Source organism: Arachis stenosperma, chromosome 9 (genome assembly GCF_014773155.1).
Source record: "Arachis stenosperma cultivar V10309 chromosome 9, arast.V10309.gnm1.PFL2, whole genome shotgun sequence".
Classification (NCBI taxonomy): Eukaryota; Viridiplantae; Streptophyta; class Magnoliopsida; order Fabales; family Fabaceae; genus Arachis; species Arachis stenosperma.
The window spans coordinates 156,348,107-156,371,038 of record NC_080385.1 but is presented as its reverse complement, the minus strand read 5'-3'; the positions used below and the strand labels follow the sequence as shown (position 1 = coordinate 156,371,038).

The 22,932-nt window shown below is 30.1% G+C and overlaps 2 protein-coding genes across 5 annotated transcripts; one reads left to right on the top strand and one right to left on the bottom strand.

Annotated features, from left to right (window-relative positions):
* The first annotated feature begins 12,573 nt into the window (after positions 1-12,573).
* Positions 12,574-18,758, top strand: LOC130951282 (CDP-diacylglycerol--serine O-phosphatidyltransferase 1). 4 transcript variants are annotated; one of them, XM_057879932.1, is made up of 13 exons: positions 12,574-12,963; positions 14,462-14,745; positions 14,849-14,914; positions 15,009-15,068; positions 15,844-15,934; positions 16,212-16,266; positions 16,405-16,484; positions 16,584-16,700; positions 16,834-16,918; positions 17,263-17,354; positions 17,664-17,953; positions 18,070-18,158; positions 18,254-18,758. In XM_057879932.1, the coding sequence occupies exons 2-13, from the start codon at positions 14,582-14,584 to the stop codon at positions 18,379-18,381; spliced, it is 1,317 nt and encodes a 438-aa protein (XP_057735915.1). In that variant the 5' UTR covers positions 12,574-12,963; positions 14,462-14,581; the 3' UTR covers positions 18,382-18,758. The 4 variants fall into 4 exon arrangements, with proteins under 4 accessions (XP_057735915.1, XP_057735918.1, XP_057735916.1 ...); XM_057879935.1 differs by having other exon boundaries at positions 12,577-12,963; positions 17,664-17,917; XM_057879933.1 differs by lacking the exon at positions 12,574-12,963 and adding an exon at positions 13,025-13,224.
* A 1,500-nt stretch (positions 18,759-20,258) lies between these two features.
* LOC130951666 (palmitoyl-acyl carrier protein thioesterase, chloroplastic-like) lies at positions 20,259-22,888 on the bottom strand. The gene is made up of 6 exons (XM_057880363.1): positions 22,335-22,888; positions 22,031-22,164; positions 21,361-21,474; positions 21,105-21,273; positions 20,910-20,978; positions 20,259-20,744 (listed from the first exon to the last, which is right to left on the bottom strand). The coding sequence occupies exons 1-6, from the start codon at positions 22,713-22,715 to the stop codon at positions 20,367-20,369; spliced, it is 1,245 nt and encodes a 414-aa protein (XP_057736346.1). The 5' UTR covers positions 22,716-22,888; the 3' UTR covers positions 20,259-20,366.
* Positions 22,889-22,932: the final 44 nt, after the last annotated feature.

Sequence of the window (22,932 nt, the reverse complement as noted above, 5' to 3'; positions counted from 1 at the left end):
GGCCAACCACCTCCGTCCGCCCAAAACACCACCGACGACCATCATCACCCAATCGTTCTTCCATTTTCTTCTCCTTTGCGCGTAGTTACTCTGTCTCAGCGCGAACAGCCCCTGCTCTGCATCTTCCAATCCGGCGAGGAACCAAGGGCGGGGAACTTTTGTGCCGATGTGACCGCCGCTCCTCCACGTCGCCCAATTTCTTCATCCTTCCCTCTCATCAGCGCAGGTTCAATTCCCTTTCACTACTTCCCTGTCTTTCTTCTCTTTAATTTTGTTGCTTTTTCATTCCGTTTTAGTGACCTGGGTAGGTTAAGTTACATGATTTCTGTGTTTTATTATTCACTTGTTTGCTGTGGCTGAATTTTCTGGGTTGCTTGACGCCAACATAGAACTAAACACGCTGTCTGAATTTGCTGCACACCACATGTTCGATATATCGCCTGAATGAAGTTTTTTATTTAAAACTTATATCTGATCAGTATAGGGCTTAAGTTTTGTTTTCATTAGGCATTTTAATTCACAAATATGCAGTTTTCTGAACTTTGTGATGATGATTGTGATTAAACTTTGGTTATGCGCTAGGTGAATGTCCTTGTTTTACACCAAGTTATCTATATGTTGTTGTCACTCAATGAAGAGATACGTACCTAACAAAATATAATTTGGTAAATTCTTCTTATTTTACACGGGTTGGCAGCAAGCATAGCCTATTACGTATTCCTCACCAAACATCATAACATATATATCTCAAAACATTATTCTATAAATCAATAATTGAAACTCCATTTTTCATGTAATAAATAATGGAAAGGATTAATGGATGTATTGGGCTGATGAATAAGTTTAGTTAAAATTTCAAATAATGGGACGATTTCTAGGCGATCTTGTTGCTTATCGAGCTACGGGAACTGGTCATATGGAACTCTTGGCAGGTTTGTTCAAATTTCACTTTATAAGAACTTGTCATGTTTGCATTTTTTGTTGGAATTCGTTCTACAACATTATCCTATTAGGTGATTTCAGCAGTAGCTTAACTAGCTATGTTAAATAAGGTGGATGTAATATCATCATGAAACAAAGAAGCAATGATTTTTAAATTCAGTTTTCAATTTTTAAACAAAGAAGCAATTGTTTATAGGTTTATTAAATTTTCTTTTTTCTCTTTATCAGTGTATTGGATGAGTCCACAAATGTACCTTATCAATATAATAGCTATAGTGCCTTTTGTGATTTTGTTTATTAGTGGAATCATTAGAACATGTAGTTGGGTACATCTAGTTGAGTGATATAGCTTTTACAAGATTTATACTATTATTCAAAAAGTAGTATTTTGTATTCATACTATCTATTGCAGTTTAGCTTCTCTTATTGCTTGTCTTAAATAAAGTGCAACTGTATACTGAACTTTTTAATGATGATTGTGATTAAACTTTGGTCATGCGCTAGTTGAATGTCCTTGTTGAAATAGTAGGTGTATTGATATGGACTGTTCATTCTTTTTTTTTTTTGACAGAAATGGTTACCACGACACATATCACGTTAATAATACACCATAGAGGTAGACTTGAAAGGGGATCGGATGGCAAGTTATGTTATGCAGAAGGTGAAATTACTGAGGTGGAGAGAGTTAACGTGGATACTCTGAATGGCTTCTTTATTAGTGACCTCCTGAAAGACATTGGGTATCCAATCATCTCCGATTTCTACTGGCGACAGCCTGGAATGAAAATTGAGGGTGGTTTGAGGCTTCTGCGACTTGACATGGATGTCGTTAAGATGTATGAAGCTGCTGTGGAGAATGGACATAAGATTGAATTATACACAGAGCACCCAATTAGCCAAGCAGATGTTGTAGATACGAATGAAGAAGCTGGTGTACAAGCACCTGATCAGGTTAATGTAACTCCATCAAGGAGGAGGAGGAAAGTTTGTGTCAGGAGGACTCCAACTCCAAAGAAGGCAACAGGTCCAAGAAGAATTCTTCACCTGGAAGGGGTACATACTGAAGCCCAAATTACAGAGGAGACCCATGGTATAGAAAAGGCCCAACCAGATGCCAGCCCAAATCAATCAGTTCCAGCTGCACCAAACACAGTTAATGTATCTGAAGAATCTGCTACACCAAACACAGTTCCAGCACCATCTATTTCGCTTGACAACAATGCCCCGCCAAAGTCACCAACATACACAGAGCCACCCTCTACCTCTGATGATCCACAAGACGAATTCCTTACCCAATATGTTCCTTTACCACAGAATCAACCCTTCTCCCAAGCCATGCCTGAACCGCATCCAACCCCCCCACCCAACACCCCTTCTACCAATCCATCCGCCACAGTAAATGCCCCAGAAACACAGAATAACAACACAGAGGAGGGTACTAGAGGTAGTAGGAGAAAATAGATAAGGAGATCTACTAAGAGACCCCTTCCAACTGGACAAACATTTATCCCTAATGCAGATCCGAATCAACCTCCGTCAGTATTTATTCCGGTGGATGGGGGAGAATATTCAGATGATGAAGCTGGTGTTCATTGCTATGAGTCAGAGGGCCTCCACAGCATTGGAAGTGATGAGGATGACCAGGGAAGGTCATTTCCACAGGGCAATGCCGATGCACCTGTTAAGGAGGTGAGGCTGGAGCTTGAAATGGAGTTCGAGACTCTGCAACAGTTCAAGAAAGCTGTAAGAAAGTTCAATATTAACCTTGGAAGAAGTATTTTTTTCCCAGACAAACAATGCATGCTGCAACCCGAGGTACCACTACACGATTTATGCAATTCATGCCAACTCCACCGTCCACAATTCAAAAACCAGGCAGATGGCCAGTATCGGAGTTCCGTCCACCAACAGGAGCATCTTCAAGTGGCAACAACAACGGGGTTTCCAGTGGCAGCAGCAACTCCACATCCAACAAATAGGATTTTCTTGTGTGAATTTGTTTTTTGATGAAGTACTTACTATAATGAGAGCTCTATGAACTCTTATATTATGGTTTTTTTTGTAACTTATGCCTGGTAATTAAACAACACAACTTGATGCTTTCATGTTCATGGTTTGTAAATGTTCTATTAGGTACATTTGATTTGTTACTGCTACATCAAACTCATATCCTCCTTTTGTTGATAACTGCATATGAGTAAATTACTTCAGGATTTATTATATCTTATGGAATGAATATTTAGTTCCATTTTCAGGTTACAACTTTGCTATGTATTTTACAATACCATGTTTCTGGCTAGATTAAGACAGATCACGACATTTATATTTATTTTTTTGGTCCAAATTGAGTTAATTCCAATCTAACAGATATCAAATACATTAACAATCATGGAGATTAATGTCATTACTCAACTTGACTTTTTCCACAACAAGTGAAGATAGTAACAGAGTTTCAAAGTTTATCATCATCGACACCCATCAGCTTCTAAATTCATCATCATTGAAACAAAAAAGGTGCACAAAAAGAACCCAGGACAACATACACCATAAGCACAGTTACATATTGATTAGTTGGAGCAGATTCAGCCCTACACAAATCAGTAAACTCAAAAAAATAGTTATAATCCATGACCTAATACTTCTAATTTCACCCTGGAGCTTCCCTATCTTTAACAAGATCTTCACACTATTCTCTTCAATCTCTCTTCTTTGCCCACTGAGATTGACCTCATGGTTACTACAGGAGCTATCTTGATTTTTTCTAACAAGGGCTCTTGCCAGTCCTTCCCATCCTCCGTCAATCTTATCCACCCATACAAAATACTTGCAATCCATCGTCTGTAGTGTGAAAGGGAGGAATAAGGAATCATTCAAAATAAGTTAATTTGATCAGAAGCACAAAAACAAAAAGACTTACCTTCCATAGAGGGCACCTTATGAACCATCTTCCAGGATTTGTTAAGGTTCCAAATTGTAGCAACACCACACCTTGTCCACAAAAGCATCTCCCAGACAAAGTCTTCTCTTCACCCCTCTTGGAAGATGAAGTCCCTTCTTCGCTGATGCTTCCATTCGAAGAACATTGCTTACCTCTGCTTCTCCTAGACATTCTAGGATTTTGAAATTGAAATTGGGGAATCAGTTGAAGATAAATTAGGGGAATGGGTGATGTTATAACCGTATATTTATGCTTGGACACGTTAGACTGCTGATTCAATGCCAGGTAAGCAGTTAACGTTCCACGTTGGCTTTTAACTTAACGGAGCTAACGTTTTAATGACGTTCGGGTACTATCGACAGACGGATCCAGCCTTTCATGGGTACAAGGTCACTTTTCTTCTACCATGGGTACTTTTGTCAGCGTTCGTAAAGTTGATGGGTACAAATGGTAGTTTTTCCTTTAAAAATTAAAAAATATATATTTTATTTCATACATTAAAAAAAAGCTAACAAAATATTTAATTACGACACTTCTTTAAAATATTAATGAGCTATCAATTCGAATTCCATACAATACTCTTTTGTCTATTTTTAATAGCTCATGAATATTTTTAATAAATTTTTTAATAAATTTATTTAAATTATACTACAAAAAATATTTTATCCTATGCAAAATAATTTAAAAAAAAGACTTAAAAATGTTAGGAGTACTATAAAAATTTGTAATGTTTTAATGACTTAGGTAAATACATGCATGTATTCAAATTTTAAATAAAATACTCTACATAGTCAATAATAATTTAAAAATGAAAGAAAATATTTTATTCTATACAAAATAATTAAAAATATATTTTATTCTATACAAAATAATTTTAAAAAAATGGCTTAAAAGATATTATGAGTACTATAAAAGTTTGTAATATTCTAGTGATTTAGGTAAATACATGATAAAAATATTTTTTTAATTTTTAAATTATTATTGACTATGTAGAATATTTCTTTAATGTCCTAAGTCATTAAAAATTATTTTATACCACAAAAAAATATTTTATCCTATACATTAAAAAAATATTCTACATAGTCAATAATAATTTAGAAATTAAAAAAATATATTTTTATCATGTATTTACATAAATTACTAGAATATTACAAACTTTTATAGTACTCATAACATTTTTTAAGCCATTTTTTTTTAAAATTATTTTGTATAGAATAAAAGATATTTTTTAATTATTTTGTATAGAATAAAATATTTTCTTTCATTTCTAAATTATTATTGACTATGTAGAGTATTTTATTTAAAATTTGAGTACATACATGTATTTACCTAAGTCATTAAAACATTACAGATTTTTATAATACTCCTAACATTTTTAAGTCATTTTTTTTAAATTATTTTGCATAAGATAAAATATTTTTTGTAGTATAATTTAAATAAATTTATTTAAAAAATTTATTAAAAAATATTCATGAGCTATTAAAAATGGACAAAAGAGTATTGTATGGAATTTGAATTGATAGCTCATTAATATTTTAAAGAAGTCTCGTAATTAAATATTTTGTTAGCTTTTTTTTAATGTATGAAATAAATATATATTTTTAATTTTTAAATTATTAAATTTTTAATAAATTATTAATTTTTTAACAGCATAATGAATAATTCGAATCAGCGAATTATTTGAAAACGCGTGCGTGGGTGTAGTTCGAATCACCATGATTCGAATTACTGTGTGTAATTCGAATAAGGTTGATTTGAATTAGTGTGTGCGTATGTTTGTGTATAATTCGAACCCAGCTGATTCGAATTATGTTGAATGAAATAATTTTTGGTTTGGCTGATTCCTGTAATATTTGACTCCCTTGGTTTATTATTGTCATTTGCTTTTAAAATAATACTATTAAAATCAATATTTTCGATTTTAAGATTAGTATATATAATTTTTTCGGTTCTAAGTCACAAAAATAATGAACACAATTATTTTTAAATAAGTTTTAGATGTATTAAAAAATTATTTAATATGCAATTTTGTAATTTTAGATGTGTTATAAAATTATTTATATTAAAAAAATACAAACATAGATTTGAAAGATTTTCGGATGTGTACTAAAATTATTTTGTGTATTATTTTAGATGTGTTAAATAATTATTTATATTAAAAAATATAAATATAAATTTAAATAAATTTTAGATGTGTATCAAAAATATTTTTATATATTATTTTATTATTTTAAATGTGTTATTAATATATGTAAAATAATAAAAAATACCACAAAAAAGAATCACGCGAGAAAAAAGAAAAAAATAATGTTCAAACACAAGTCTATAGAAGTAAAATATAATTAGATACAAAAAAGAATATGATACTATTTAGTTGATAAATTAATTTTGTTATTTGTTATTTTGAATGTATCATAAATATATTTAAAATATTACATTGAATATTTATAATACATCTAAAATAATATAATTATATACAACAAAATAAATCATAAATACATCTAAAAATAAATTAAAGTCACATTTCAAAATGTATATATAAAATTAAACTAAATTTATTGGAATAAAATGAAGATAAAAAATAATTTACTTTTTTTTAGGAAACTTACCTTTTTTTTATATCAAAATCGTCGTCGTCGTCTTCTCTCATTGCAGCTTAGATGTCGCTGCCTCCAACTTAATCTTCGTCGCCGGCGTCTTCTACGGTCTTTTCCGTGGTTTCTCTATCAACATCTTTAACCTTGATCTGTAGTAGTTATTTATTTGCACCGGAAACTATGAGGTTTTGTTTAATTACTTTTGTTTACTTTTTCTTTAATTTACTCTTTTATAATTTCGTTAGTTTCAAGTTTACATGCGAACAGAGCTGAAAAAATTGATAAATGATGCAGGTTAATTATTTAAATTATTTTAAAATAAAAAATGCTACTTTTTTTTTGGTTTTTTGAAATTCTCCTTACTGAAATAGTTATAATAATGATAAAATTGATAGTGATTCTTTTAAAATAAGAAACATAATTAATTAATTGATTAAAAACTTAATATAATAGAATAATTAAATTTAAGGATAGAATGTTTAAAGGCTGAATCATTGTTGGATAAATAATATTTTCGATTCACAAACACATTTACTACTCCATATTAAAAAAGGGTTATAGTCTATGAACTATGAATATTTATTGATTTGTTGTGTCTATATTTTAGATACGATATTATTTATCGATATTTATTTGACACACATGTTTTTTGTGTCTAATCGTATTTTAATAAAAAATAAAAAAAATTATAAACACATTTAAATATATTTAAATATAATCATATGTCAATATATCCAATTTTATTCTTAATATATATTTTAAAATAAATTTAAAAATAATATATATTATTAATTATTAAGAAAATATTTTAAATATTTTATCTAATTAAAAATATTAATAATAGTTATAAAATTAATTTATATTTTAATATCAATAAAATATTAAAATATTATTATAATTTATCTAAAAAATATTTTATGTTTTATATATATATTTTTTATAAAAATTTAAAATTTATATACCTATATGTTTCGTGTCATATTATATCCTATATCCGTATTAATATAAGTACATCATAGTTTATGGTACATTTTTAATTAAACAACAGATTTTGCTATGTCCTTTAATTGAAGCTAAGGAGTACGAGTATTTTAATTCCAGATTTATACACATCAATGTCCACCCACTCTCCTTTTACTGTCATATACAAATTAAACAAAGGCAAAGGTGCTTCATGTACTTATGTTTGGATTTGTCCAACATATATATAATAACATCGCTATTTTTATTTTTATTTCTTTTCCAAGGTTACGTCCTTGTAAGTATTATATATTTATATGATCAGAAGATTAATCTCTTTGGCCATGCATACGGTAGCGTATCAAATTCTTGATTATGGTTTACAGTGTTAATTATTATATGAGTCTAATTTTGCCATCAAATTATTTTTCCAAATAGAATGAAATATATTAATAGTTATATAATTTTTCTGTTATAAAAATTCTATATTATATTATAAAATTAAATCACTTCTTTTAAAAATTTAAAATACTAAAAAGAAGAATGTGAATAATTTAATTATATTTCAAATAAATTTTAACTAAATTGGTCTTATACCAATTTAATAAGGACATTGATTTCACCCACACTAACCTTATAGTAATACTTGTTTATGCTTAAATAAATTTCGAATATTCGAATCTGTTATGCATCAACAACCCATTGATTAGAAAAAAACAATTATAGAAAGCTCTCTTATTCAAGCTTTTTTATATTCCGTAATCCGTAATTATTTTTTTTCTCTTTTAATTTTTCACTTGTGCTTCAAAAAAAATAAAAAATAAAAAATAAAAAGAACCGTGAACTATGATAGTATTTTCGGAAAATAATATTTTTATATTTCTAGAGAATAAAAAAATGTTATTACAGAATAAAAATATAGTAAAAATTTAAAATACTATTTTTCTAGGATTCTCTGTTAATGGCGAATTTTAACAAAAGAAAACATAAGACATTGAAAAAGAGGAGCATGCCAAATTTGGAAATGAAGGACCTTTTTTGTTTTTATCATTTAAGCTTTTTACTTAGCACTAGAATATTCGAGATAATTTAATAATTTACCCGGAACCTTCCATAATTAAAGTATATTGAGATAATATTCACTAATTACTTAACACTACAAAAAAGACGCTATTTTGCGGGAGTTTTTTTTTGTTTTGCGGGGGTTTTTAATCCACGCAAGTTACGTAACGGAAGTTTAGTAAAATGACGCAGTTAGGTACCCTGCAATAACTTGCGAGAGTTTTTTTGGAACCTACGCTATTTTGAACTCAGAATTACAGCAGTTTTTTGCCCTCCGCTGTTTGCGGGAGTTTCAACTAAATTGCATCGGTTTCTAAAGACCTCAAACGGTTCTATGTTGCAGGAATTTTAATTCTGATTATGGGAATTTTAAACCCCGCAAATATCTTATACGTAAAACAACTTTTTATTTTATTAGAGTTATGAACTCTCGCAATTTGAAATGTAATGCCAAAATATTTATACTTTTCTATATATAGCCTTTTCTTATTTTATAAAATATTAATTAGAATGCAAAATTTAATAAAAATAAACTTCTTTGAAGTATGAATCTAAAATATAAGCCATTAAAATAAATAATAACTTTTTAATAGCATTATTGGTGATTCAATAATATAGAAAATTTTCTCATTTTTTTTTCTAGCTAGAAGGTATTCTGTTAAATAGAACGTGTTAATGAGCTAAGGATAAAAATAGATAAAATAAAATAAAGTTGGAGATCCTAACTAGCTAGTAATTATAAGAGTTATTAATCTAGTAGAAATTAAAAAAATAGATAACTTTCAATATATACTGGTTATCTTATTAAATTTATAGAATTTGTTTTAATCAAATGACCTCACACATCAATGGTCAAAGTTAAATGAGATGTTTATGAAATACAAAATTATGCAAAATAATACTTTTTTTTTAATTAATAGTTGTATAAATTCATAAAGGGTTTGTTGAGGTGGACAGGTAGAAAGAAATTAAAGATGCAAATGGAATTAGTAGTTATTGTCAATTGACTTAAAATAAATTTTTGTTCCGGTGTTGTACGTATGCCATTGTGGCATGCAATTGGACCTTACCCCACAATGTATTATTGTTGTTTGATTATATTCTCATAAAAATTAAAAATGGAATATTCTTATATAAAACCTCAATGGACAAGGATATTTTCCAACTCACATCGGATAATGTTAAGAAACAAATAACGTCAGCTCAACCCTCAAATTACTTCTAAATTTTTATCTCATTGTACTATAATTCCTTTGTCATTACTCAAATTGCTTTGGAAAAATGGAATGTATAATATGAATTTTCATAATCACAATAAATTAGAGTTAAACCCCACTTGGATTTATAAAATTAGTGAATTATACTGATTTAATTCTTGATTTTTTAATTTTATAATTTGGTCTTTTAAATTTAAAAAGATGTATTAATATAATCATTCTCAATATTATTAGTGACATAGCTTAAGTCTTACCAAGTTAGATATATTAAAATAATGTTGTACATATTTTGGCGCTAAAAGAGTATTAAATAATATCATTTCAGGGTTTGAATAATATTAAAAAGTAAAAGAGAAATATAACGTTTTAGTATTGTTCAAATTCTCAAACGACGTTATTTAGTATCTTTTTTAATAACAAAATATATACGATGTTGTTTTAATATGTTTAACGTGATAAAATTTGAGTTATCTTACTAATGGTATTGAATTCTAATGACAAAAAAATACACAAAAAACTATATTAATATATTTTTTAATATAAAAGACTAAATAATAACGATTGAAAAATCGTCAATATCATAAATTAAAGTGGAACTTAACTCCAGTAAATTAATGAATGCTTTGAAGGGGAGGGAAGAAAACCCTCAAAATCTAGTTATTAAACTTTGTAATAATCCGTGTATGCATGTATGTATTGTTATTTCACATTCAATAATTTTTTAAAAGATATATTATAAAAAGAGATTATTTTTGCATTGTTAAGTAATTTTTTATTTATGATTCTTTTAAGATGGTAAATGCAAAGGATGATAATGCACAAAATATTTTAATACACGAACAGTGAGTAAAATGAGGCATTCTTTATTTTTTATGGCATAATTTTTTGTACTCTGAAAAAATCTATGCCATTAGTTTTCATATATAAAATAAAAAAATCAAAAAATATATGACAAATATATATACAGTTGAGGAAAAAATTTATTTGTACCAGATAATGAAAAATATATCAATTTTTAAGAAATCCAAAAATGAGAGAAACAACTATTTGAAAAAGGATGTAATAGTAAACAAATTAATAATATTTTTATTAACTACTTATTAATAATTATAAAATTTGAGAAACTAAAATAAACAAGGTTCTATAAAATATTCCTTGAGAAGGAGGAGGTTGCTATTTACTACAGTGTCCCACGGCATAAATGCGTGGAATCAGAATAAACCTTAGTTCGTTCAACATTAAATTTATATCATATGGTGGAATAATGAATTAAAGACTAGACACAGGGGCATTATTGTCAACCAAAGTAACACATTCATATTTCATATTCATGCCGCGATCGCTCTGAATGGTTAAAAGTTTAAAATGTATCCTATAAATAGGTGAATTATATTTTTACAAATACTTATTAAATTTAAAAACATGTCCTATAATTTTATTGAACGGCCATTTATTTTTTTTGTTTATAAATAATAAAAGCATAAATTCATTGATTTATTAACACTAAAAATGCTTGAAACTACGATCATTAACCGTTAAAATTTATAAATTTTTCACTATAATTTATATTTCACATGTTAATTAAAGTTAACCTTAATAAATTAAATCAATAAAATAGTTAGTTTACTAGTAAACTTCAAAAAAGAAAATGAGAATCAATTATTTTTTTTACTAATAATAAGTTAATATTTTCTTAAAATATTAAATCATCAAAAGAAATCTCATAAGATTTAAACGTTAATAAAAATATCCATAAAAGATTAAAATGACAAAAATATTTTTATTCTTTTTAAAATGACAAAAATAATCGAATATTATATATATTTAAAAAAAAAACATAAATATCAGATTTTGTTACAGACATTTACAAGTATGATTAGAAATATAATGACTCTTTCTTTATAATTCGATAATATTATGTTAAATAGATTTTTGCAGTTATTTTTATGAATAATTGAGTATTTTTTTGAAAACTAAATAAAAAAATATAAAAATTAAATTTCGTTTCTTTGTATACACGTATTAAAAAAAATTCAAATATTCTAAAATTATTTGAATTAAATATACAAGTAGTTGTCGGATATAAAACTATTTATCACTTTAATAATATATTGTTTATATTTTTCCTTTTAAATATTTTAAAAATAATTGTATCAATGAATAAATAGTTAAAGTTTATTTTTTAATTAAACTTTAAATAAAAATTCACATGCAACTATTTTTATTTGAAGTGGATAACAAAAATGGTTAAATAATTAAATATATTTAATTAAATTATAATTTAATAATTTTTAATTATTAATTTTATATAAAAATAATTATACATAAATTTTTACTTAATCTTTATTTATATATTATTTTATTATCTTATTATGTTTTCTTTTCTAAAAATTGACTTTGTAACCAAAAAAATTGAAGTTAATGAGTTATAATTTAACGATTATGCTATGTGTATACTAAAATTAGTTATTAGTATAAAATATATATTAAAATATAAATATATATTAAAAATAAATTAAATTATAGATAGTTAATTTTAGTGACTGATTTTAATATATGAAATTTAGATTTTTTAAAGTTTGAATTTTACTTTAAAAAATAAAATATGATTTTTTACCATTGATTTTATAGATAAAATTAAAAATAAATATAAAAAAAAATTATTTAAAAATAAAATTCTAAAGTAAAATTTAAACTATATAAATAATATTTTTGATAATTTAAATAATATATTCTTTCCGTACTTATTTAAAAGAAGTTGGGAATTCGAATATCACCGCTAATTTAAAAAAAAAAATAGAGAAGGTTGATATGATGATGGTGGTGATGGTCATGGATGATTGATGAGAGACCATCGTGCGTATCTAAAACATCTTCAAATCTATCTTTGACCGTCGTACTTCCTTTCTCTCTCTCTCTCTCTCTCCACTTTTCGCCGCTGTTGCAGACCCTCCTGCTTCCTGCGACCCCAAACCACAACACCAACCACCACACCACACTCTCTCTACACCCCCTTTCCTTCAATCAAATCTATAAATACTCTAATTTCCATCATTCTTCATTCCTCCTTCTCCCTGATTTCGATTCATTCATTGCTTATAAATTCAAACTCAAACTTCCTCTTCTTCTCTCTCTAATTCATCCGACGGCTGCGATCTTCTCCTTTCTCAAATCGTACGGCCAGGGGGTCCTTTGTCTGCCTCATCTCACCGTCACACACACACTCTCTCTCTCTCTCTCCAAATACGTAAGTATTCCATCTTCTGAAACAAACAACGCGATATATACAATTTTCACATGCTTTTCCAACTCGCTTTTTCTCTCTGTTATTGCGCGTCGTCACTTTTTTTTTTTCGTCGCAAATCATAACTGTAGAATAATAACATCACTACTCTCTCTCTCTCTCTCTCTCTCATAAATACACACGCTGTGAATGCAAATAAGTTATGCGTTTTCTTTTTGGATTGTTCAGTTTTCGAATCTACTCTACTAGCTCCTCATATTCAGTGTACGTCATTCTTATTTTTCTTAATTTCCTTTTCCATTTCTGCTTCGTCCGAATTTATCAAAATTTTGTTTGCAAAGTTCTATTTTTTGTATTTTTGGGTTCACCTTACTTAACCATTCAGCTTTGATTCAGGGTCCAAATCGGTATCTATTTTGTTTACATGCACCTGAACTGAACAGTGTTGAATTATGCACTGTTGCAATGGGGTTTCTTTTGTTACTGACCACAGATGCCAGATTTAGATCCATGATGGTGCCATAACTGTCATCGACAGATGGCATGGATTGAAAATTTTAAATATTTCCTCTGGTCTTAATTAAATGCGGTGAAAGAAACGTTTCTATTAATTAGGAGGTTTTTTTAATATATTTTTGGTTTAACTGTTTGCCAAAGTTCCTGGTCTAGATGGTTATCTTTGAATGGAATTTGATACTAATCAGTGTGCTTCTTTCTGATATGCATGTGGCTGTCGTCTCTATTGGGTAGTACTGCTCTGCTGTTTTTTCAATTTTCTTTTAAATTCTTTTCATTTTTAGGAATAATATTCAGACATGCACAATATTGTGGAGTTCTATTATTTGCTTCTTCTTTTTCTTCTTTGTTATTGGTTTCTCAATAGATGTTTGAAATTAAATTGTCTCCACATACTACAGGTTACAAATATGGGGTTTGAATTGATATGTTTTCAGCTCAGAAATGTTCCAGTCTGCAGTCTCTAGTTTCTTTTTTATTTTGAACCCTAAGTTGTTTTTTTTTCTTCTTTTTGTGATTCAATATGATTTTTTTTTCTTTTTTTACAAAATTTATATTATTATAGATTATAGATGCTATAGATAATTTTGTGAAAAATATCTTTTCTAGGCTCTCTTCAGGTAGTACTAGTAGTAGATAGAGTTCTCGTGTTTATTCCACTTAGAGCTTGTACTTATCATGCATGTATATAATAGAACTTACTACTGCATAAATGCATAATGATATATGTGGATTTAGTTTAAAATCTGTACGCACCTGTTGTTATTTTCAAAGTGTGTATATATGTATTTCTCATGTCAGCGAGTGCTGGTGATGCTTCACTAAACACCAATTACCTGTCATTAGCAAGTCTTGCTAGTGTTCCATGTGTTATCTCATATATTAAAGTTTGAGATTTGAGATTTCTTTTCCATCACAGAAACTGAAACGTAGGGTCAGCTTTTAAGATATTGTTACTCATCTGTTGTTTTTGTGTAAATTTCAGGTGTGGTCTTTAAAGATTTAGAGAACTCGGGCTATTTGTCAAAGCATCTTGCATCTATAGATGTTATTACTTCTTTGACTTAGATTCCAGTTAAGAGAGTAATTTCTCTGGACACTGATTATGGAATCCAACGGTCATAGAAGAGTAAAGAAACAAGATCATCATGTTAAAGAAAATGGAAATTCCCATATGCTTGATGCTGATGAAGAGCTTGATCCTTGGACAGCTTGGGCATACAAGCCTCGGACAATCACATTGTTACTTGTTGGTGCTTGCTTTCTTATGTGAGGACTCTTCTGCTTATGTTATTGCTAATGAGTAAAGTTCTGTATTTATTACTTGGAAAAGTTCTTGTTTTTCTGAAATATTATTGGTTGTATATGTCAGTTGGGCAAGTGGGGCACTTGATCCAGAAAGAGATGCATCTGGTGATATTGTCACTTCCGTTAAAAGGTTTGGTATTTGACATTTGATGATCATGCTGCTTTGTTAAATTTTTTACTTCTTTGTACAATGCTAAATGATCACAAAATTGTTTTCTCTGTAGGGGTATATGGGCAATGATTGCTGTTTTTCTTGCTTATTGCCTGCTTCAAGCTCCTTCGACGTGAGTAATCAATGTGAACTTATTTTGTGTAGTGTTTTTTTTTTTTTCATGTATTTATATTGTTAATGAATTGGATGTATACATTAGTTTTGCAAAGGTAATTCCTTTATCATGTTATATAGTAGTCTGGTGTATTTAGTGCGTTTTAAGTTTTGATCTTAAGAGATTGTTTTGAGGTCTTTCATGTGGATTTCCTCCGTGATATGATTATTTGTTTGCCTTTACCTTGGGGTTTGGGGATTGAATATCTGAATTTTTAGCTTCTGGGTTTGAGGGTGTTTGAGACTTTAATTCCTGAATTTATCATTTAATATTTTTTTCCCATTGAATTAGAAATTATGTTTGGGAGAATTTTATATTTATTATGCAGAAAATGATTCAACTGTTATACGTATTAGTTTTTATCACCATTAGGAATGTAAGTTAATATCCCAAGTAATCTGATATAGGCAAGGTCTCATTCAAGATTTGATGGTTTGGGGGTCATTTAACTAAAGCACAGTGTGAATAACTTTCTTTAATTTTATGGCAAAGGAAGTTACTGAAAGTTCTAATTAGTAATGTAGTTTAATAGAATTCGTCCATTACAAATCCTTAAAATAATCATACCTAAATGTTTCTACTAAGTTGCAGCCTGCGACACTATGAATTTATACTGGCTCCTGTTGAATATAAAATGATGGTAGATGAGCACTTAGCTCAGCAAAACTAGTAGTTTCATCAATCCTTGAGAGTATTTCCGTATAAACTTGTTTTTTTGTCCTCTTTTGTTCAGGGTTCTTATTAGGCCACATCCTGCTATTTGGCGCTTGGTGCATGGGATGGCTGTTGTTTACCTGGTTGCTCTCACATTTTTGCTTTTTCAGGTTTGCTGTTATGTTTTGTTTTGGAAATGCTCTTGGTGAAAAATGTCAATATGTATGATGCATGCATATCAAGTTTAAAATTAGCTTTTCTACTAATGAGAAATTTAAAAATGCTATTTTGTGTTGATTCTTTGCATTTTTATTTTTTGAAACTTGCATCTTTTAGATTGCACCAACTTTCTGTCTTATGTACATGATTCCTGCCACTTTTTGATCTCTCTAAACTGAATCAATGTGCGCTGGACTAACATGTGCGGCCTTGATTTGTTATTTACAGACGCGTGACAATGCTCGGCAGTTTATGAAGTTTCTTCATCCTGATCTTGGCATCGGTAATTCAATCTGGTCTCTTCTGTCTAGCCTTTAACTCTCGGTTGAGCTTGTTGCATCAACTCTGTTTGGTGGTTGTGGATCCAGCCTGTGATACCTTTATGTTCAGAATTTGTAATGATTTTATATGATTTTTGCAGAACTTCCGGAAAGATCTTATGGCGCTGATTGCCGCATATACCTACCTGAGAACCCTGCAAATAAGTTTAAGAATCTTTATGTACGGTTACTTTTTTCCTGTCCTTCTTTTTCCCCATTTATTCTCAATATCATTCTACAAATTGAATTTGGATCTTATGTATTGTGGTCCATTTTCTAGGAAACACTTTTTGATGAGTTTGTTCTAGCTCATATTATTGGCTGGTGGGGAAAGGCTATATTGATTCGTAATCAGCCTCTTCTTTGGGTGTTATCGATTGGTTTTGAGATGATGGAGGTTAGCCCTTGATAATAAGAATTCATCGAAATTTCATTTCATTGTGGATTAAGCCCTTAATACTTTTGTTTCTTCATATCTATTTTATATTATCTTTTATTGTTTATAAACTATTTTGTGTTTGTGTCATCAGCTTACTTTTCGTCACATGTTACCGAATTTCAACGAGTGCTGGTGGGATAGTATTATTCTTGACATATTCATCTGCAATTGGTTCGGTAAGGGTTCTCTGAATTCCTTTCTTTTAAATCATTTTTGCAAAAATTGCAGCTTTTGATTTGTTAATTGAAGAACGATCATGGTGGCTATATCACCACATCTGAAACGTTGCATATAGTAATTGAATTGTACTTTAATATGTTCTCAACGCATTCTTGATTCACAAACAGGGTCAGCCCCTCAAATGCTGGAAGCTTGAGGCAGTAACCTTGGTGGATATCTTTTAATATCTTCATTGAACCAAATGGAGGATTTACTATTCTTGCAGAGTTTTGTTCGTTAATGCAATCTGACATTGCATTCTCAGATCTGATTGTAACGCATTACTTGGATTAACATACAGGTATTTGGGCTGGAATGCATACTGTGAGGTACTTTGATGGGAAAACATACAAGTGGGTTGGTCTGAGCCGCCAGCCTAATATTATAGGAAAGGTATGTGTTTATTTTGATTGCTTGTTAGTTACCACATTATTTTTGAATCTTTGCTTTCTGTAGATTGATGTCTCAGTGATTTGGACAAATACTCTTAATTTTCTGCTGTGTCAAAAATCAGTAATTATTTTGTGATATTAGCATAATCACTTCAACTTTAAAAAGAAAAGAAAAAGAAACCAGACTACCAATGGAAGTTCTCGACAGAATTTTGGATTTTTTGTCCACATTGAATTTGTTATAATTGGGTAGGGGACTGAATGTGATCTTTGTTTTGTTTTCTTTTTCTAAACATGAAATTTGCATCAGGTGAAACGAACATTGGGCCAGTTCACACCAGCGCACTGGGATAAAGACGAGTGGCATCCGTTGCTTGGTCCTTGGCGATTTATTCAAGTGCTTAGTCTTTGTATTGTATTTTTGACAGTAGAGCTCAACACATTCTTTTTGAAGTTTTGTCTCTGGATACCTCCTCGAAATTCTGTAGTTATATATAGGTTGATTTTATGGTGGCTGCTTGCAATTCCAACAATTCGTGAGTACAATACATACCTTCAAGACAGGTTCATTCTCCATCTCTCTTGTTCTCCCGGCCCAATGTAATTACATTTTTCTGTTTGCGTAGTTTATGCATGTTGAATCTCAACCGACGTTAACATCTATTGTTTCTAACATTTTACTTTGTCGGCTTTATTCGTCATTCCGAATCTTTTAGGAAGCCAGTCAAAAAGGTTGGAGCATATTGTTGGCTCTCTCTTGCTATTTGCATTGTTGAGCTTTTGATTTGTATCAAGTTTGGACATGGTAGGTCTCTTATCTGCATATTTTATATGTGTTTATGTCTTGTATACGATATTTCGATTGTTGATTTCGTCTATGCCTTCGTTGTGTTTTGCCAGGTTTGTACCCGAAACCGATGCCGATATGGCTGGTAATATTCTGGTCATCTGTAGGCGTGGCCATTGTTACATTTCTACTATTGTGGTCTTGGCATCCCCACCTAATTCTAGGGAAGAAGAGGCGATAGAGTTTTTCTTCTTATTTTTTTCCTGGTATTTTTTGCTTGTGCACTATTCTTTGATTCCTTCTTGATTTTTATGGGTATCCATTTCCATAAATGGTGTAAATACTATTTATCTACCTCATAATTGTAAATGTCTAAGTGATTATTCTCCTAGGTTAGTAGGTCATAGTTTCTTGGGGCAGCAAATATTAGGGTTCATTTGATATGATAGAGGAATGAATATAGTGCTTATGAGGCTTATGAATAGGTTTCCACCATATTTAGTGAATTGGCCAATCTCTGTTCCTTGGAAATGAATCATTATTCTTAAACTTGTAATCACTCATTTGAATGAAATTTTGAATGGAGCCATTTGTGTGCATTTGATTTAGTGTGACATTTTTAACATCCGGATGTGATCTCATTTCGTGAATATTTTCAGCCTTTCCAATTGTAATATATTGCTCTAATAATCAAGTGGGTCACGAGTAAAAGTTGAAACTAAGATTGAAACATGAATTAAATATTATTACTTCCAACATTTTGTGATGTACTTGAAAGTTGAAACTGTAATGAGACTATGGCCATAGAAGTAATCGAGTGTTTTGTGTTGAATTAAAAAATTGTATGACCAGTCATTAACGATTATGTTTAAGAGAAGTAAAAGAAAAGGTAAAGAGAAAAAAAAGAGAGAAAAGAAAAGCGAGTCAAGTCCTAAACTGATCCTGATACACATCTTTTTATTTAAAAAATATATTTTTAATTAATCATATAATTTTTTTATTAAATAATAAAACTATTGTTATGATACTTATTTGAAATTAGTTGGGTGTAAATAATTGAGTTGAGAAATATCCAAATTTATTGGGGTATTTATAAAAAGAAATAATGATATAGTTATTTGAGTTGATGATCTTATTAATATTAAATTATTATGGAAAAAAATTTGTATGATTAAAATTAAAATTTTAAAATATTTATAAAAAATACTTGTATTTAAACATGTGAAAAAATAGAATTAAAACATTTAAAAATATTGAGAATTTTGAATTTATAAAATATGAGAACAAAACTCCAGCGAATGGACTAATTTAGTGCACGATATTAAATTTCAGCAACTAAAATGAGTCACTTAGTGTAAGGTGACCGATCAATTTGATGCATCTATAATAATGATATAGCGGATGACACATGGAAGAATAAAATATTGCGATACGTGGCACAAGCAAACATGTGACCAAATAGTATTGTGACTCGTGGCACAACCGTCAATGTCAGCATGTCACGTGCCATTGATCGACCCGTTATCATATCATTACACGTAGCTAAATCATGAGGTGACACGTATTATTAATGGTCCACGTCATCGAGCCATGTCAGAACGTTGTTGTAGTGCATTTTTGCCAATTTCAAGGATGTACTTAATGCAATGAAATATTAGGAACCATTTTAATATACGATACCAATATCAAAGATAACTTTAAAACTTAACTCAAACATAAGCATAGCAAAAATATGCTTCGATAGCAAATGAAGTATTAGAGCTAATTATGCTGTTAATAGGAAGTTAATGGTTGTATGGGACTGTGCTGATAAGAACTAAAATACAATCATATTAACTACTTATTAAATCAACAATGTTATTTATATAAAAGTGGAGATTATTGTTGGACATTATAAAAAGAGAAAGACTCATCAGCTTATGACAATGTTGGATGGAGTCAAAATCTCTGTGTATCTATAATGTACATAAACAATTTACACTTACAAAGTACAAATAACACTAGAATTTAGCATACAAGTATTTTAAGGGTATTCATTAACAAATAAAAACATTTAAAAGTTTATATTTCTAATAATTTTTTTTTATATTTTTACTTTTTCTTAATAAATACCCTTAAAATACAAGTCATTGAAATGCATATAATTACTTCACAGTTTTCACAAAGTTTCCAAGCTTTCTTGGTAAGCATGCCAAACTATAATTTATGGTAAGTTCCCAATGGCTACTACATGCCACATATAGTATTAGGTGGAAGATGCATGGTAGAGAGCTTCCTCTTCCATGAAGTCCTGCCTCTGACAATTTCATCATTTTGTTTCTCTCCTTTGGTTTGTAGAAGGTGTGTATACCTTATTGGCCTTTGAATTTGATCAATGCAAGTGAGGACTCCACCACCATTTATAATCTCTGCTGCTGCTGATGATGCCAAAGACAAGCCATTGAGTAAACTTGTGTTGTAGTGCTGTTCCATTATATTACTAACCATCTCATCTTCTTCAGGTTCACATAATGATTCAACTATATCTGCACTCCCACATTCCCTTCTGTATTCTAGTGTGATGCCTGATAATTGGTGATTCTCTAGAACATGGTCTGGAATAGTCTGTGAAAGTATTTCATGGTTAAAGTTTAAAGATATTAAGAGATATATACTTGTTTAAAAAATGAGATAAATACTATTTTAAAAACAACTTTTTTTGTCTTTTAACATTTATTGTGTTCTAAGAGAGTTACCAAATAGAACAAATGTGTCTATAAATTTTGTTACCTCTAACATCCATCGTACATACTTCACATTATTAACATGCTGGTTCATGTCCAAATCACTTCTTTTGGGCTGCAAAACAGACAGGAACAAAGAAATTCATTACTGAATTATAGGATTTTTGTGCCTAGGCAAGGTAGCAGAAAATACTAATGCATAAAAATGCCATAAACTTGTATGTATATTTAATATTTATACCTTCAAGTCAGAGTTCATGTATTTTGCTTGCTTGTTCAATTTGACAATCTTTTCTGGAGCTTCTTCCTCTATTGCTTGCTTCTCAATAAACCAAGGTACAAGTTCATTCCTCACCTCTTCAGGCATCTTAGAGAGGCGTCTCGTTTTTCGGTTCATCATCACCCATGTGCTGAGTGGATACAATGCTAAACTCAATCACAACATCAAAAAGAAAATTCCATATTTTCAGAAGTGTGTTTGTTCTTGAAATGCATACCTTGTTGCACGAGCAAAAATGTGGCCGGTTGCCTGACTTTTGATCAGCCAATCGCGCCGCATTCCATTCTTGCCGGATGCTCCAACCCATGTGTCAATTTCAACTACCTCTCCCCTGCCACCAAGTTAAAGAATTTCATCACTTGTTCTTATGGTTGTGTCATGCCAAGACATGGTTGCAAAACTAGTATGAATAAACTTATTAAGTTTTCTTTGATTCTTTCGGCAAACTTTCTGAGATTATGTGCAGTAACAATGTTAGAAACAGGATATTCTAATGAAGTTGTTGATTTGTTATAATATAGTTGCATATCTGTAATTTCGGCTGCTAAAAGTTAAAAGGGGAATAGGACAAAAGTTTTTGAATATGGAGAAAACTTCTAGGAGAACCATAAAAAACTAAGAAATTTTGTTAAGTACTAATTGTCCAAGGAGAGTTGAAGTTTGAAATTTTTTACTATTTATCTCTCTCTTCCTGTATAAAATTTATTGCTAGAAATGCAAGTTACTTCATGTGGTTACAAAAGTTATATGCACCACCTTTAGATGTATACTTCCACTTTTGACATTAAAAGTGATCCATAAGAAATAAAAGAAGGTAAAAGGTTTGCAGGAATGTGACATTTGGTAAAGTACCAAAGAGTGATACAAATATAACTTCTTGTGCTTACCAAATTGGATAATAATCAATGAGAACTTGCATTCTTGAGACAACCCAAATGAGATCATTCCTTATCATTCCATGAGTTGCACCAAATCCATCACCAAGAAGTCCAGACATCCACACATGGTTTAATGCAGTCTCCTACATATAAAAAATGAATAGTACTCAAGGTTATCAAACTCGAGAGTTCGCATATACTTGTGCAGATTAGATTAGGTAAACTCGAATCGTAGAACTTAATACATTGACTAGTAAACTCAATAAGGATCAAGCTCCTCTAAAGTGAGGATCTTTTTCCAATTAATAATTACCTGAAGAAGGTTGAGGATGCTCTCAAGTGTTGCAGTTTTGTCAGGTCCAACTTCATAGGATCTAATAACAATAGTTTGTCTATAACCAACTCCACCTTCAACCATGAGACCTTGCCTATGAGGATCAACAAGCTGCTTCTTTGTTGGGATATTCTGGCGCTGTCCATTATTGTTCCCATTAACAGTAACAACAGAGTGATCAAGAGTGGTTGAGGCGACAACTGACTCAACAACCTTAACTGCCGAAGACCTTAGAGTAGTCCCATTAATCATGATGTTATTTGGTTGTTGCTTACTATGCCTTTCATGTTTGGAACAACACCTCACAACATATGCAGATGCTGGATATGAGACAATAGTAGTAATAGTAGTAATATTCATTCTTGTGTTTCTTCCTACTCTTCTTTTTTTTTTTCCCTCTTGATTTGAGTTTTTCTTTTGGATTTTTTGTCCCTTTTTTTTCCGACCTGAAATGCTAAATCACAAACTTAGTCAAATTTTATACGCATGTAAAGTCTAAAGTTTGAATGGAATTCTCTTCTAGTTTTAGTTAGTAAAATAAAGGGTCCCTGGGATTCTAAAAAAGACATGGTCTTTA